Source organism: Molossus molossus, unplaced genomic scaffold (assembly GCF_014108415.1).
Source record: "Molossus molossus isolate mMolMol1 unplaced genomic scaffold, mMolMol1.p scaffold_m16_p_33, whole genome shotgun sequence".
Classification (NCBI taxonomy): Eukaryota; Metazoa; Chordata; class Mammalia; order Chiroptera; family Molossidae; genus Molossus; species Molossus molossus.
In genome coordinates this window covers 849132-864570 of record NW_023425370.1, presented here as the reverse complement: position 1 = coordinate 864570, position 15439 = coordinate 849132, and the positions used below count along the sequence as shown (strand labels likewise).

Sequence of the window (15439 nt, the reverse complement as noted above, 5' to 3'; positions counted from 1 at the left end):
GTGGCTCAAGGCCGGGGAGGAACCAACTCTGACAGAAGTCACTGCAGCCCACACCTTTCTCCCCAATGCCAAGAGCATCTGCCATGCTGGCCACCCAGGGAGGAGCCCTTAGTGACACAAGTACTGACTGATGGGGTTCGGGAGGGCAGGCAGGCAGCAGGCATGACTCCACAGAATGGTTTGTCGTGGAATCCGCCCAGGGCCCAGTCTCCAGCAGGGGGAGCAGCCAGGCAGTTGCTGGGAAAGGCTGTTGCTTCCCAGGAGTCTCTACCCGGAGGGTGAGTGCCCTCTGGAGGACTGAATGAAGGCCAGGGAAGGACTTCAGAGCCAAGACCACAGGACACTGGCAGGGTCTCACACAGGTCAGACCTGGTGGGGCAGGGCAGGTGACTGGTCACAGCAGCAGGGCCAGGTGGGCCTCTTGGACCTCTTTCCTGGGCAGCTGCAGGCTGGCACTTGGCTCCCACAGTGGCGGCCCAGCTGGAATGGAGCGACAGGACGCAGAGTGGAGAGCGGAAGGCTGACGCCTCCCGGGCCTCTACAGTGAGGAGCTAAGGGCGTGCTTTCTTCTCGGCTTCAACTGCTTGAACTGGACATGGCACTTGATGGGTGAGTGAAGACAAGAGGCAGGCAGAGGGTGAGGTCACACAGCCACAGGCTGTGCAGAGGCCAAGAAAGGGTAGGATGTCAGTGGCTCCTGGGACCACTGGTGTAGGACAGATGGGGCCCAAGCAAGACACTACTGAGGCCTGGGGCCTGGCAGAGTGCTGCTCACTGAACACTGCCCGCCCACAGCACCCAGACCACGACAGGAGCCAGACAGAGGAAATCTCAGTCTTTAATAGGGGCAAGGCCTCTTGTCCAGGCCCAGTGCTAGGGCTCAGATCTTGTTGAAAGCAGCAATGTCTATGCTCTGCACCTGGAGAGAGGAGAAGGAAGGTGGTCATGTGGGGCCACTCCCCAAAGGCCCCCCGTGCTGTGCCCTGGACCTGCCCCCCATGTGGGCCTGCCCACTCACGTGCTCCTCGAACTTGATGATCTCCTCCTCCAGCAGGTCAGTCCCCACCTTGTCATCTTCCACCACACACTGGATCTGCAGCTTTCGGATGCCGTAGCCCACGGGCACCAGCTTGGAGCCCCCCCAGGTCAGCCCATCCAGCTGGATAGAGCGCACACAGGCCTCCAGCTGGGACATATCCGTCTCGTCGTCCCACTGGGGGAGAAAGGGGAGGAGAGGCTTGGTCAGGAGCCTGCAGACCCCAGGGGAGGCCCCAGCACAGCAGAGCAGTCCTTGCAGGCGTAGGAACAGGTTCTGCTCCTGCCCTGCCCCTGCATTTCTCTTCTTAGCCCAAGATTTCTGAACCCAAGGCAGGGGGAGGTCAGAGGCAGGCCACTCACAGGCTTGACATCCAGGAGGATGGAGGACTTGGCCACCAGCGCTGGCTTCTTGGCTTTCTTCTCTGCGTACTGTCGTAGCCGCTCCTCCCGCAGCCTGACAGCCTCCTTGTCATCCTCCTCGTCACTGCCAAACAGGTCGATGTCATCGTCCTCGTCATCCTCTGCAGCGGCGGCCGCCTTTTTGGTGGGGGGCTCCACTTGGCGCATGGGAGATACATGCTGCCAAAGGGAAGGGGAGGCTGAGACCAAAGGGCCCTGTCTGGCAGGCCTGGAGGACACTGAGATCCAGGCCTCCAGCCCTTTCTGCTGCCTGGGCCAGCCTCCTAATCCTCTGCAGCACCAGGTGTGGGGACTCTGGTCTGAAGGGCCGGAAGCTCACCTGGGTCTGGGGGGCTGTGGCCCGGTGGGTGGGTGAGCTCTTCTCCAGCACACTCAGTCGAGCCTCCAGCTTGCAGATGGCCTGCTGCAAGTCCCGCACCACTGCGGGAGTGAAGGAGATGCTGGTCAGATAGTGAGGGGCGACCTGGGACCCTCCCCCAGCAGGCCCAGAGCCTCACCGCCTTGCAGGCTCTGGTTCTCCGCTTCCAGGCTGGCAATCCGGGTGACGAGCTCACTGTGGTCTCCGCTGGGCCCGCTGGAGGCCCCAGGGCCTGAGCTCTGCAAGGCAGGAGGGGAGTGAGGGCTTGGCGCTCCAACCTGCTGCTAGAGTCCCCCACTCGCAGCCACGGAGAAGCACAGCCCTGAGCTGGGTGGGAGGTCTGTGAGACACCAGCCCAGCTGGTCCACATGCCATGCTCCACCCAGGAGAGGCGGCAGCCCTGTGAGCATGGGACCACAGTGACATTCTCAGCCAAGCAGAAAGCACAGGACAGAAAGCAGAGGCCAGGGCAGGAAGCTCAGACCCATGGCTGCCACTGCCTGTGGGTGGGAAAGAGCAGACTTAGGGTCTCGGGGGCAGCCTGGCATGGGGCTCAGGTGGCTGGGCAGTGTGGCCTTGAGCTGGAAACAAGAGGGGAGAGCAGATGAGGGGCCAGTGGGGGCAAGAAGGAGCATGCCCATGCCAAGGGCAGCCACCTGCAGCAGCCAGCACAGTGCCTTGCCTCTCCCTGGCCATGTACCAACTGTCTGGCTCACTAGGTCTGCTCTTGAGGGCTCTGGGGGACTTAAGAATCAAAGCCCAGCCCTCATCGTCTGACTCACGCAACGCTGTCCAGGGAGCTCACCCACAGGGCACCACAGCCCAAACCAGTGGGATGGCTCTGGGGACATGGTGCGTCTGGTCCTTTCCCCAGGGCCGCGATCCCCTCATGTCCCCTCATGATCCAGACCTTGGCCTGAGGCCCACCCAAGCTGCATAGGACAAGCCACTGCTCTGCACCCTCTGAGACCATGGCCAGGCTGCCAGGTGCCGGCTCTCCGACTCTCGTTGCCAGGCAACGGCAGGCGGTGCTGTCCTATGACCCACCAGCCAGCTTGCACCTAGCAGAGCCAGCCCAGGGGGCCAGGGCACCGTGTGGCTGGAGAAAAATCCCTGACCGGCCAGCCATAGGGACCAGGATGGGCTCTGCTCACACCACTCCCCTCCTCTCAGTTCAACTCAGCACCCTACTTCAGTCAGTCAACAGCGTGCACACCGCCACCCTGCAGCACACACCGAGAGCTGTGCTACACCCACCTGAGCCACCGCCACTGGCACGTGGCTCCCATGCCATTCCCACTAAGACCTCTAATAGCCTCCATCACACGGGATGAAAGGCAGAACCTCCCACCCACTGCACCGAGCCCCAGTTCAGGAGGCTCCTCTCCCAGGGGCTTAGTGCCTGGAAGCAAGTGAACTGGGTCCTAGCGGCAGTGCCCTGCTGTGCCTGCTGCCCGGCACGCGTAAGTGGTGGGGAAACCAAGGTGCCGGGGCCAGCAGGTCGCCGGTGCCTGGCCCTCCATGCTACCTGGCCCTCCACAGTCCACGTCCTTTTCCAGTTTCTACATGAACTCATCCTGGCAGGAGCAAAGCCTGGGGGCCCAGGGCCCCTACCCCAGCCCCAGGCACAGGCCACCTGGTCCCAGTCACTGCCCATGACAGCAAGCTGCAGGCAGCTACCTCAGGGCCTCGGGGCAGGGTCACACCCGTTTTGAATCTAGAACCCTCTATCCCTACCCCCGACCCTGGTACCACCAGGCACAGTTCCAGGAACCTCTGGGTGCTGCAGTTCCAGGGTCTGCTGAGCTCCACCCCACCCAAATCTGAGCCTGGGGCTGGGTCAGCACCATTCTTCCTGGGACCATCCCTGGCTGAACGATGTTCCTCATGGAAGCCTCGGCAGCAGCACCTCAGACGGGAGCTTACCTGGAGCAGGGTCTTGACAGGGTAACCCAGTCACACTGAGGTCAGGAGAGTGGTCCTAACCCAGTGACTGGTGTCCTCATAACACGTGGAGGGATGAGATGCAAAGACAAGAGGAGAAAACGGCCATCTGCACAAGGAGGGAGGCCGCAAGGAACCAACCCTGCCCACACCTGATCTTCAGGTTGTGCAAACACAGTGTCTGTCGTTTAAGCTGTGTGGTCTGTGGTGCTTTGTTACCCAAGCCCTAGCAGCACACCACAGCTCTCCCCAAAGACCAGGGCCCAGCAGCTGAGTAACACAGCCAGACCCGAGGGTGGGAGAAGGAAGAGCCTCCTGGGTACAGAGATCTCATGCCACCCAGGTCCCGTGTCTGCCTGGCCTAAACCTGGTCGGGTAGAAGGCAAGGCAGGAAGGAGCATGTGGGGCCAAGCACAAGGCAGGGCCTGCTGGGCAGATGGCAGTGGCACCGCTTCCCAGGGGACACCTGTCCAGGGCTTCCCAGAAACCAGCTGTGCCGACAGGTGACCTCACGTGGCAAAGGGGACTCTGCGGACGTGATGAGGTTGGGGACAGGAGATGACCCTGGACTGTCCAGGTGAGCCCAGTGTCATCACAAGAGCCCCCAAGAGAAAGGCAGAGAGAAGGCAGTGAAACAGAAGCAGAGGTCAGTCACGACACAGCTGGCTAGAAGCCACCGGTCAAGGAATGTGGGCAGCTTGTAGAAGCTGGAAGAGGCAAGGAAATGGATCCTCTCTGGAGTTTCCAGGAGCACAGCTATGTCAACACTTGGCCTTCAGGGTCAGGACACCCCCTTACGTCCCAGAGGGAGAAAGAGGTGCCAGCTCCTCTCCAGGAAGGTGGAGCAGCAGGTCTGATGCCTCCTAGGGACACACCTCCCTGGCCAAGCAGGGAGGGACAGACGTGGACATGGTCCTGTCCTTTCCTGATCCCATCTGGGACCAGGAAGCTGAATTGGGCTTCAGGGCCCCATCCAGGCTTCAAATTCAAGATGGTGCCTATTCTGTGATACGAACTCCACACCCTATGAACCCATCCCTCTGGGGAGGTCAAGGCCTAAGAGGGAAGAGAGGCTTCCCTTAGCATGGAGCAAGCAGGAAGGGGTGGCCAGGGTGAGGGACGGAGACCCAGGTGAGCACCAGCGAGCAGGCGAGAGGTGCAGCAAGGAAGCAGAGTAAGTCCCTTGTGGTCTGGGCCCAGGTCCACGTCCAAGCAGGAACACAGCCTCCCCATGACTTTGCTCCAAGGGCAAAACAGTCAGATGTGCCCTTGGGTGTGTGGGCGGCGGCGGCAGCGCTAGCCAGCGAGTGCTTGGGCCCAAGTACTCACTCCGGCCAGGGATTTCTGGATGTTCTCTCTGGCTCTCGCAATGTCCCGGAGGATCACGCTTGCGCCGTTCTCCTGCAGACAGTGCAGAAAGAACCAGTCTTTTTTTCATTAAAAAAAATTAATTTCTAAAAAAAAGAAGGAACCCTATATGTCCCTTATGTAGAGAACGAGGAAGTGATGTGCAGAACGAAAGCCCAGCAGGGCAGCAAGAAGTGCTAGGTGTGGGCGTCTTGCAGCCGGGACAACAGGCCCAGCCCAGCCTGCGTGCGCTGTTCTGCCCAGCAGCCTGGGGCACAGTGGGGGCGTGCCGTCACGTGCCGAGACAGGAGCAGGTCCAGCACCCTGGGAGCCAGCCAGGGCCACCCCTCCTAAGACCCCACCACCAGCACCTGAAGCAGAGCCACTGGGGGAGAACATGCCACTGCCCCCTGGGCGTCAGCACGGTCACCCAGTGGCCCAAGCGCAGCCCTTACCTGGCGTGAGGAGCCAGCCACAGGCCCATTCATCTGCTCGTAGAACTTCCTTTCTGCATCGTCATATTTGAACTTGTCAAACCAGATCTTCTCCTGTGCTAGGAAGTTTGTGGCCATTTTCCTGCTGGGAGTAGGAGAAGCTAAGACAGCCTGGACCGCACAAGCGCCCCTTCTAACAGTCCAGATGCCAAAGGTACAGACAGGGCAACTGCCCCAGTCCCTGGGGGAAAAGGCCTCCAGGCTCCATGGCAGAGCACGGAAGCCCCCCACCCATATCACCCCCTGCTCCCACTGCCACAGTCCCAGGCCTGTCACCAAGACCTGCAGCTGTCAAAGTGTGACCAGGAACTTCTGGGGGTCCCGAGGTCCCCCGTCCAAGCACAACATCTGTGCAAGGCTGGGTCTGTATCAGATACACACCCACATCTGACCACAGAAGCAGGTGGGACTCCAAATGAAAACAAACAAAAATAACTGAAATTTTGGTTGTTAATCCTCGCCTGAGGATTTTTTTCATTGATTTTTAGAGAGAGTGGGACAGGAAGGGAAAGAGAGAGACAGAGAAAAACACTGATGTGAGGGAGAGACATCGATCGTCTCCCACACAACCCCGACCAGGGCCAGGGATCAAACCTGCAACCCAGGTACATACCCTTGACTGGAAATTGGACCCAGGACCTTTTGGTCTGAGCCAAACCAGCCAAGGTTGAATTTTTTTCTTACAGAAAAACCATTTCTCATAGAAGTGTCTCACTACCCTTCTCCAGTGGGCACAGCGTCACCTCTGCTAACGCAGTGCAGACGCACACACACCACAGACACTCCCGGGGCCCCGACAGTGAGCTGAGAGCTGCTGCTCTAGACCCGGGCAAGCAAACTACGGCCGAGAGCCACACCCAGCCACTGTCCGCCTGCCACATCGCTGCCCTGGCACAGATGCCCACCTGCTGCTTTCCCTCAGCTCAGCAGGTGGGGAGCTGTCACAGCCCTGGGCCCGCAGAGCCCCTTCTGCTCTTCACCCAGCATGACAGAAATGAGCCCCACCCCACCAATTCTCTGTGCGGGGGAACCCAGGCCATCACTGGACCTCGCCAGTGTCCTCTTGGTGGCAAGAGGAAGTGGATCTCAGAGCTCCATGTACCAACCCTCGCCACTGCCTAACAGGGACGCTCTCTACCCACCGCCACAATGGGGCTGTGCCGTCCCTCACAAGCTGGATCCTGTCAACCCATCAGATCAACCCCACAGAAGGGCAGAGCCAAGGGGCTCCTACTGGGAGCCTGGGGACCAGGCCACCTGCATCCCAGGGCCCCCAGCTCCCTGCTGTGCTGTCTTCCCTAGAGTCCAATAGTGTTTTTGCCAACCTTTCGTGGCCCGGCATTGGAGGCCCTCAGCCCTGGCCTTCTCCAGGCCCCTGGCCTCCAGAGACAGCTGCTGGTTCTGCGTGAAACCACCCTTGGGCAAGGCCCCTGGGTCCCAGGCTGAATGCTGGCTGCAGAGCCCAGCAGGTATCGTATCCTCAGACTCAGGCCGACAGACTGGCCGTGAGCTGGTGTACCTGAGACACCACCTTATCTTAGAGGAAGGCAGGAGTGGACAGATAGGAGGGGCAAACGGGGTGTGCTGGCTTCCACATCTTGCCCCTGTGGGGCCCAAGGGCCAGGAGCCTTCAATGCTCCCCTGGGAGTTGCCCAGAGCAAAAGAAAACCTTATACGGGGCAGCCAGGTGTTGACCCCCCACCACTTCCCTGAGGGGTAACCCTGGAGGCTGCACTGCCCAACCCACTCCTGCCTTCAACTAAGCCGGGTCCAGGTGTCTCAGGGAGAGCCCCTCTGGGGTGGGGACAGGGAGGGAGCACCGATGGCCCCAGCCTGGGGAAGCTTAGGCCTGACAACCATCCAGCATGTTTCTCCTACTTGGGTCTCAGGCTGGACATGGATGGGCCAGATCGGGCACTGGGTCGGTGAACCAGAGATGTGGATTCGAGGCGCCAGGCCATGCGCAAGGCCTCAGCAGCGTGGTGACGGCACTCCGCACTGTCGTAGGTGGGCTTGCTGAGCCAGGGGGCCTCAGCATCCTTGTGCAGGAAGTACCAGTAAGGCAGGGCAGACGTCGGGACCCCCCCATCAGCCCGCCTCGGCTCGGCCCGCTTGCTCCCCATGGTGTTGCGGCCCCGCCGGTCTCTGCGGCCACGCTTGGCATTCTCAGCCTGGCTGGCTCGCTCCTGCAGGCGCACCTTCCCAGGGGGGTGGCCATCAAACAGGGCCTCGTAGAAGCCCCTCTCGGCTGCATCATACCGAGGCTTCTCCAGCCACACCTCCCGCACCAGCGCCTGCAGGCTGCCCAATGGGGGCTGGCCATTGGCCGGCGAACTGGGCTGGTGGGTGAGGGCCAGGTCCAGGGCAGGTGCTCGCTGGCCTGTGTCAGGAGCCCCCTGCCTGCTGCTCCCCTCTGTGGCCAACAGCAGAGCCTGAGACCACTCCACGAACGCCCGCTCAGCCTGGTCGAAGACAGACTTGTTGACCCAGATGCCCCAGGTCACATGGTGGCAGGCCACCTGGCTTCCATGGGTGCAAGGACCCCTGGAGGCCAGGGCCAGTGGCCGGGCTGCCTGGGCAGCCAAGTCTGCCAGCCTCTGGCGGTAGGAGCTCTCCGCCTGGTCGAAAAGCGGCTTGTCTAGCCAGACGTGGTCAGCCGAGAGGCCTATGAGGGCGAGGTCTGCCCTGCCGAGCCAGCTCTTCGGGGAGCGCTTTCTCTTCTTCTGCAGGGGCTGCCTCCCGTCATGGCTCTTCCCAGGACTGTCCCTGCAGCTCTCAGGGGCCTCGGCCTCCTCTGCCTCCTTGGTGTCCTCCTGACCCGGCCCATTCACGGCTGGCACTTGGACCAGGAGCTGCTGGGCGGTGGCGGCTCGCGTGGCCTCATGCTCGTGGAAGCGCTGCTCAGCCTCCCCATGCTTCTGCTTGTCCTCCCAGACGGTCTCCAGGGCGCAGGAGGCCTTCCCGCTCCTCATCTTCCACGCAGCGTTAAAAGCAAGCACAAGAAGGCAGTTGAGCACAGCAAGCCGGGCTGCCAGTGCCCCGCCCCTCCCTCGGCAGCCTGGCTGTCGGGGTGGAGGAACCTGGGGACGCTTCCCCAGGGGGTGCCATCAGACAACATGCAAGGACCCCAAATCAAATCCACAGGGACCTCCATAAAGCAATAAGCAAATAACATACACATATGAGTGTGTAAATGTATGTATTCTTTTAGCTGCAAAACTTTTCTTTCTTTTCCAACCCAACGTGTACCCAAGCTCTCCAAAGGGATCTAGAGAACACTATTTCCAAACCTCAGAAACCTTTTCTCATAGGATCTCCCAACAGAATGCCAGATAAAAGAGAGAGTGCACTCACTTCATCTGACTCTCACACGAACAACAAATAACCTTTACAATGAGTACATCCCATGAAATACTTGAGACTCACACTAAAAAGTTATTCATTGCTTATCTGAATTTTTAACTGGATTAAATCCAGGCACCTCCCCTGAGGCACTGGTTTTAAAGAAAGCACTCTGCAGTCTCTAAGGATGGCCCATGGTGGTGCGCCCAGCTTCTGAGTCACCCACACCACAATCCACAGCAGCACCCATTCCAAAGGGAGCTGCCCAGGGTCTCAGAGAAGAGACAGCCTCTTAGTGCGCAGCTGGGAGCAGAGGAGGGCCCACCTCCACAAGGCCGTATCAGGGAAGACAACAGGGCAGATGCTGGTGACTGTCCAAGGGGAAGGAGCTGGGTGGCTCAGGGAGAGAGTAAGAACCACGCCTCTGACTGGCAGGCAATCAGTTCACACCTTTCACACCTTTGGGTGCACTAAACTGAAGGGACCACCGGGACTCTCTGAATCCCAGAACATCAGGACACCCCCCGTCTCACTACTGTCTGGTGTAAGGGGCACCATCACTGGGATGGTGGGAGGCAGGTGGGGGGCCCTGAGCCCCACCATCCTCATTGGAAGTGACCTTAGTGGTCTGCTGCCCCTGTGCAACTTCCAAGGGGTGCTGGCCTCAGAGCAACAGCCTCACCCACACTCTGCTGACCAGACCAGAATGCTGAGGCAGCCCCCCACTTGGCAAGAACAGAGGGATCTGGGCCACCGCAGCCTCTGGCTAGGAGCAGACCAGGCCCAGATGGCCTCGTGCCAGTCTGCTCTGAGGATGTGCCTAGGGTCCCCGCACGCACACTCAACTGGCCTGTTCCAGAAGGGTGGCTGTGACCTGCACAGGGACTCCTTCCCAGCCGTAGACCCTACTCCTCAAAGCAGAGGGAGGTGTCCTGACCAACACCCAGGCGCTCACTTGCCAGGAGCTGAGCAGCTGTCCCTTAGGACACCTCTGCTGTCCCCTGCCAAACAAAGGTCAACCCACTGTCCCACAGAGCGTCTGCCTGCTGCCAGGTAGGCCCTCAGACCCAGGAGGCAAGGTCTCCAGAAGCAGGACAGCCTTTCAGCCTAGACAGCAAATCCTTCCTCCTACTCACTGTGGATTCTATGACCCTTCCCTAAGGCCCCAGCAAACTAAGAACCGATTCCAAGGATCCCGTGGGCCCTGTGGACGAAGTCCCACCCTGCCTAGCACTCTGGGGGAGAGTCCCCCTTACACTCTGGAGGGTACATTGGAGGCTTTTACTGGCACATGCCACAGGCCTCTTACGAAGTCCCAGTGAGGTGCCGGGGCTGTCCCCTGGCACCTTTCTGCCCAGGCTGGAGGCAGCACTTACCAAGGCCAGGCTGACGGCAGAGGTAGTGGTGAGAGAGCAGGAGCGTGTTCCCAGGAGGCAGGGCATTGTGACATCACTCACTGTCCCTGAAGGCGCAGGAGGCTGACCAGGCAGGGCTCATGTGCCTGACCTCTCTGATGCCCCTTTGGCCCAGCCCACAAGGCTGGCCCCTGGTGCCCAAGCCCTGCCAGACCCTGTTGGCTTAAACACTTCCTTGGCTCCTGACACCAGACCAGGCTGTGCGCAGGGCTCTGGGAGCCACACCTCAGGCAGAGGAAACCACTTCTCTAGATACCCTCACAAGGCACAGGACCTGAGGCGAGGGCTTGCTGGGGACACAGCTCTATGCCCCACCCACAGCCCTAACCTGCTCAGGAGGTGGAAGCTGGCTCTGTCCAGGGAAGCACCTGAACCTAGGAGACCAGAGGCTGAACCCAGCAAATCCAGCTACTTTGTGCTCCAGAGGAGGATACAAACCCAGCAGCCTGGTCAGCCAGGCCCCACACTCCCAAAGGGCAGTGCCGGCTACACCTGGATTTCTTGGCTCAGGTGAAGGGAGCAGGGGGGCATGGGACAGGTGGTACTTACTTTCGCTCTGACCTCCTAGGACAGCATGAAGAGAAAGCAGCAAGGTTAGAGGCAATCAGACAGGGCAGCCCGAGAAGGCTGGAGGGCTCTTCCAGAAGCTGCGTGGCAAAGCGGCGTACAGGTGAGTTTGGTGAAGGAGCAGAGATAAGCACTAGACAGACCCACCAAGTCTACTCACTCAGGTACCTCCATCACACTTGAAATGGGCAATTCCTGGGAGGCACCGTCTGAACACCCCTCCTACCTGCTCCTTGCTCCAGCCTGAGCACCCCTCTGGAGAGGAATCCACCCCCGCCCCGCCCCCACACTGCCATTAGGTCCAGGCTCATAGATAAGGCACAAGATCCCAAGGACCACTCCAGGGGTCTCAGCGGTCACCCAAGAGCCCTGTCTCAGGGACAAAGTCTCCCTGCTGTGTGCAAAAGGGCAGGACCTCCACTGCATTCCCAGACGGGACCGGCCAGGTGCTAGATGCTATGCCCCAGGAACCAAGAAACTCAGCTAGTTTGAGGCAGGCTCTGTAGGCAGACAAGACCTAGCCTTCCTGCCCTGCACCACCTCCTCCTGCGATTAGAACCCTAAGAATCTGTCTCTGCTCCAACAAGAGCTCTGCCACCCAGGTCCCTGCATGGCATCAAGTAACTGACAGACAGGGACACACGAGGTGCCCCATGGGAGCAGACTGACAAGAAGCTGGTATCAAGGGGAGACAGCTGGCCTATAGGAATGCACAGACAGGCTCCCTCCAGGAGCAACACCACTGCTGGGACTTCGTAGGAGGTGAGGCTCCCAGAGGGGACACGGGGTATGTCTCTGCAAGGAGAAGGGCCAGTCTAGCCAGTGGAGCATCACCTGGAGGCTGCCACAGCCGAGGACGGTGGAGCGCCACTTGGGCATGAAGCCAGTACTGGGGACAGGGCCAACAGCACCCACAGGGACGCTCCTGGCTCCCCCTGCCCGGCTCTGATGCAGGAGTCTACCTCTATTTCCTCAACACCCCTGGTTCCTGTCAGCCTGCATCCCATGAGGCCCTGCTGAACTGAACACCCATCTCTCCTAGTAGAAAGTCGAGGTGGAGTTTGAATACTTCTCTTTAAGGCACAAGCACGCAAACCTATAGCTCTCGTAAGGACAGCCCTCTCCCGCAGAACAGCCAGCCCCTCCTCTCCAGAGGGTTCTACAGGCAGCAGCAGTCACAGCTCGAAGCACAGAAAGCAAGCTCGCAAACACACCAGAATGGCCTCAGGAGTCCCCACCAGCTGCTGGGCACATCTGCAGGGCAAAGAGTTAGACTGCCCCCACTATGATACAACCCTCATCCATCAGGCAAACTGAAACCTCTCCCATAAAAGGGGGCACTGCCCTGCCAAGCTGCCAGGGTTCTCGGGAGCCCATGGTTTGGGAGGCCCCAGAGAGATTATCCCCTGCCTGGCCACCAGGCCTAGGGGTAAAGGCAGCCGGCATAGCACAGGTGGCCTGGTTAGAGATGACCCCTCTTGGTGACATTCCCAGCCCAGTGCCTGGTGCGTCCACCCAAACCTGCAGGGCCTCTGAATCTGGGGGCCCTTCTTGGCCTCTGCAGAGCCAGGAATGCAGTTCTTGTGGTGCCAGCACAGGTAACCTGGGCAGCACCCCCTGCCCAGGACACTACTGGCTGGAGGGCCCTGAAGGAAGATGAGGATGTAGCCTGTCAGAGCTGTGCCCACCAAGGTGCTGAGAAACCTGTGAACAGAGGTTTCTGGGAAGGGGTGGCTGATGGCCCCTCCCCCAGCCCCGCTGTCTATACCACCTTCCCATCAGACAATGCTTGAAATAGCCCTGTGCCCATGTTACCCCAATTGCAGTCGCACACAGGAGTTCCCAGACTGTACATCCAGGAGTCAAAAAAAAATGCCCACCTTCCATGGAAAGTGGAAATAGTATGAGCAGGTGTGAGGTGCACAGGGGCCAGGATCTGTGGGCAGTTCAGCTTTCTCTGGGCCCCCTGGCTGGCATGGCTGGGACCAGTGCTGTGTAATACAGCTTTCTGTTTGCAGCGTCTGCCAAGATGGCAACAAGCACCTGCAATGTCGATGAGAACAGCAAGTAGTAGGGCAGCTGTATAGACAGTACAGATGGGTAGGATGCCCTTTGCCTTCCTTTGGGGGAGCTCCACAGCCCCAAATTCCTACTCAGATGCTTTCTGTCCTCTGACTCCTGGGTAGTTAAGCCCTACTCAGAAACATCAACCTGTCCTGCTGGCAGAAAGGGGGCCTCTGCACCTGCAGGACTTACACCGTGTCTGCCCAAGTCACCCCATCACAGGCCCAGCCAGCAACAACGAAATTCCTGCATCAAACACCGGCCAGGCTCCTTGCACCCTGCCCTTGTAGCAACTCTAGTATTGTGCACGTGCTTCCTCAACCCTTCTGTGTGCACATTGCACATGCTTGTGTGCATGTGTGTGTGTATGTGTCCAGGCCTCATACACAGCTGGTAGACAGGAGTGGGAAAGGGAAAGTAAGGTTCTGAGTCAGTGAGGAGCTGGGGATCCTTCTCTCCAATGCCTGTCCTTTGCATCAATGTCACGCACGCTGCCACCCACTTCCAACATACACAAGTCGTCTCAAAGGAGTGGCATAGGGCCAGGGTTCAACAAATGCTCAGGCCAGCATTTCCTGCCTGTGGCCCCCAAAAAGCTGACACTGACACATGACATGCTGGATGTAGTGTTCTCGCTGGCCTTTAAAAAATACCACTTTCGCCCTGGCTGGTTTGCTCAGTGGTTAGAGCGTCAGCCTGCGGTCCAGAGAGACCTGGGTTTGGTTCCCACTAAGGGCATGTACTTCGGTTGCAGTTTGTCCCTGGCCCTGGTTGGTCGTGCAGGTGGCAGCCACTTGATGTGTCCCTTTCCCGTCGATGTTTCTCTCTCCCCCTCTCACTCTACCTGAACAAAAAATGGAAAAATGTCCTCGGGTGAGGATAAAAAATAAAATAAAAAAATGCCACTTTCAAGAAACCGCTCACAGAAACACCAGTCAAGCACGTTTGCTCACCCAAACTGAACACAGCAGCCTCACCCCTCTCCGCAGAAGCAAAGCGGGGGGGGGGGGGGGGGGGGGGGCTGGCTGGCAACCACCCTGGCCCATGCAGGGTGAAAAAGAATGGGTGGCCGAGTGCTCGCTCTGTCCAGGCTCCCGTGAACCCCACAGCAGCCTCAGCCCACGGTGAGGAAAGGGAAGCCTGGTCTAGAGGACACCCCCCAGACTGGCACAGGGCCAGAACACTGCTCTGCACAAGTGCACAGGGAACCTGCTCCTTAGAGTTTGTGCCAGGCGCGCCATGAGAAGGCGCTTTCTCGGGGACATTCTGTCCACAGGACTCGGGAAGGGCAGAGCCGCACTTGAGCCAGCGCCCTCACCGGCTGGGAGAGCCGGGGAAGCAGCAGCTGCTCCTGCGAGTCCGAGCTGCGATGCTCTTCCTGCCCCAGGCCAGGCCCGCTGCCAGGGTCTATTTAAACGGCTCCCCCGGGAGGCAGGGACCACCCAACTGCTCCAGGGTGGCCCTTCACTCTGGAAACCCCGATGTGCAGCCTCCGTGGGGCCTCCACCCGGCTCCATCACCATGGCTCCAGCACCAGCCTTTCCCTCCTTCCGCTTCAAATGCCCCTGCCCCGTTTTTTTCAAGGAAAAGTGTCACCCTTCCCTTCAGAGACAGCCTTCGACATCGCCTCCCGTCCGGACTCTCTAGCCAAGTCAGGGCCCCGGTCCATCTCCGAGGACCCTGTGTGTGTCGGTCGCTCAGCAGCCACGTCCTTGTCCCTCCCGCTTTCACGAGCCGACCAGGTTCCAAGAGGCTGGGCCCGCGCCGGTACCCCTCGGCCCGGGGCCGGCGCACGCTAAGTGCTGAATTTGCATTGCCTTGTCCACGTGCTGGACACAGGAAGGTCTACAGGCCCCGGCCAAGCCGGTCGGACATTCCTGCCACCCGCCGCCCCCGCCACGGCGCTCAGGCCCCGGCGGCCCCAGGGTTCGGCCCGACACGTGGCCGGCGGGCCCCGCCCCTCTGCGCTCGGCCCAGGAGCCGCACTTGGCCTACCGCCCCTAAGCCGGCACGCCGGCGGCCCTTGCGCCCCGGAGCCGCCGCACAGCCCGGGCCGCCCGCCCCTGGCCCGTGGGGCCTCCGCAGCACGTGCGGCTCCTTCGGCGCCGGCCGCGGTACTCACACGCCTGCCAAGGACGCAGCGACCACAGACGAGTGCTCGGCGGCGCGGGGCGGCGGAGGAAAGGGATGGCGCCGGGGTCGCGCACAGGAAATGAAACCGCGGGGTCTACCATGCGACGCGGGCAGGGACCCGGGGGCAGCGGCTCGCGCGGCCGGCTCGCCCCGCCGCGCGACTCTCTCCGCGGTGGCAGAGACGAGGCCAGAGGGAGACCAGCACGGGGCTCGCTCTTTCCCGGAGGAGCCGGAGCAAACAGCTGGGACTTGGGTTGGCAGCGCACCTCGTCCCCCCCGCTGCCGGCGCAATGGACTCGTCGGGCTGGAGCGGAACT

The 15439-nt window shown here is 60.3% G+C and overlaps 1 protein-coding gene across 8 annotated transcripts; it reads right to left on the bottom strand.

Moving 5' to 3' along the window:
• Window positions 1-818: 818 nt before the first annotated feature.
• Window positions 819-15173, bottom strand: EEF1D (eukaryotic translation elongation factor 1 delta). 8 transcript variants are annotated; one of them, XM_036281370.1, is made up of 10 exons: window positions 15112-15171; window positions 10908-10922; window positions 7480-8573; window positions 5563-5686; window positions 5090-5161; window positions 1956-2055; window positions 1778-1878; window positions 1399-1617; window positions 1019-1213; window positions 819-919 (listed from the first exon to the last, which is right to left on the bottom strand). In XM_036281370.1, the coding sequence occupies exons 3-10, from the start codon at window positions 8571-8573 to the stop codon at window positions 881-883; spliced, it is 1944 nt and encodes a 647-aa protein (XP_036137263.1). In that variant the 5' UTR covers window positions 10908-10922; window positions 15112-15171; the 3' UTR covers window positions 819-880. The 8 variants fall into 8 exon arrangements, with proteins under 8 accessions (XP_036137263.1, XP_036137264.1, XP_036137265.1 ...); XM_036281371.1 differs by having other exon boundaries at window positions 5563-5683; window positions 15112-15151; XM_036281372.1 differs by lacking the exon at window positions 5090-5161 and having other exon boundaries at window positions 15112-15152.
• Between the last annotated feature and the right edge of the window lie 266 nt (window positions 15174-15439).

What these genes read in the sequence shown, in the direction of transcription:
- EEF1D (XM_036281370.1), bottom strand. Translation starts at nt 8,573, where the DNA reads ATGAGGAGCGGGAAGGCCTCCTGCGCCCTGGAGACCGTCTGGGAGGAC. An exon ending in TCCAGAAATCCCTGGCCGGA is followed by an intron (nt 2,056 to 5,089) that starts GTGAGTACTTGG and finishes CCTGCCTTGCAG; the next exon opens with AGCTCAGGCCCTGGGGCCTC. An exon ending in GAACCAGAGCCTGCAAGGCG is followed by an intron (nt 1,879 to 1,955) that starts GTGAGGCTCTGG and finishes TCACTCCCGCAG; the next exon opens with TGGTGCGGGACTTGCAGCAG.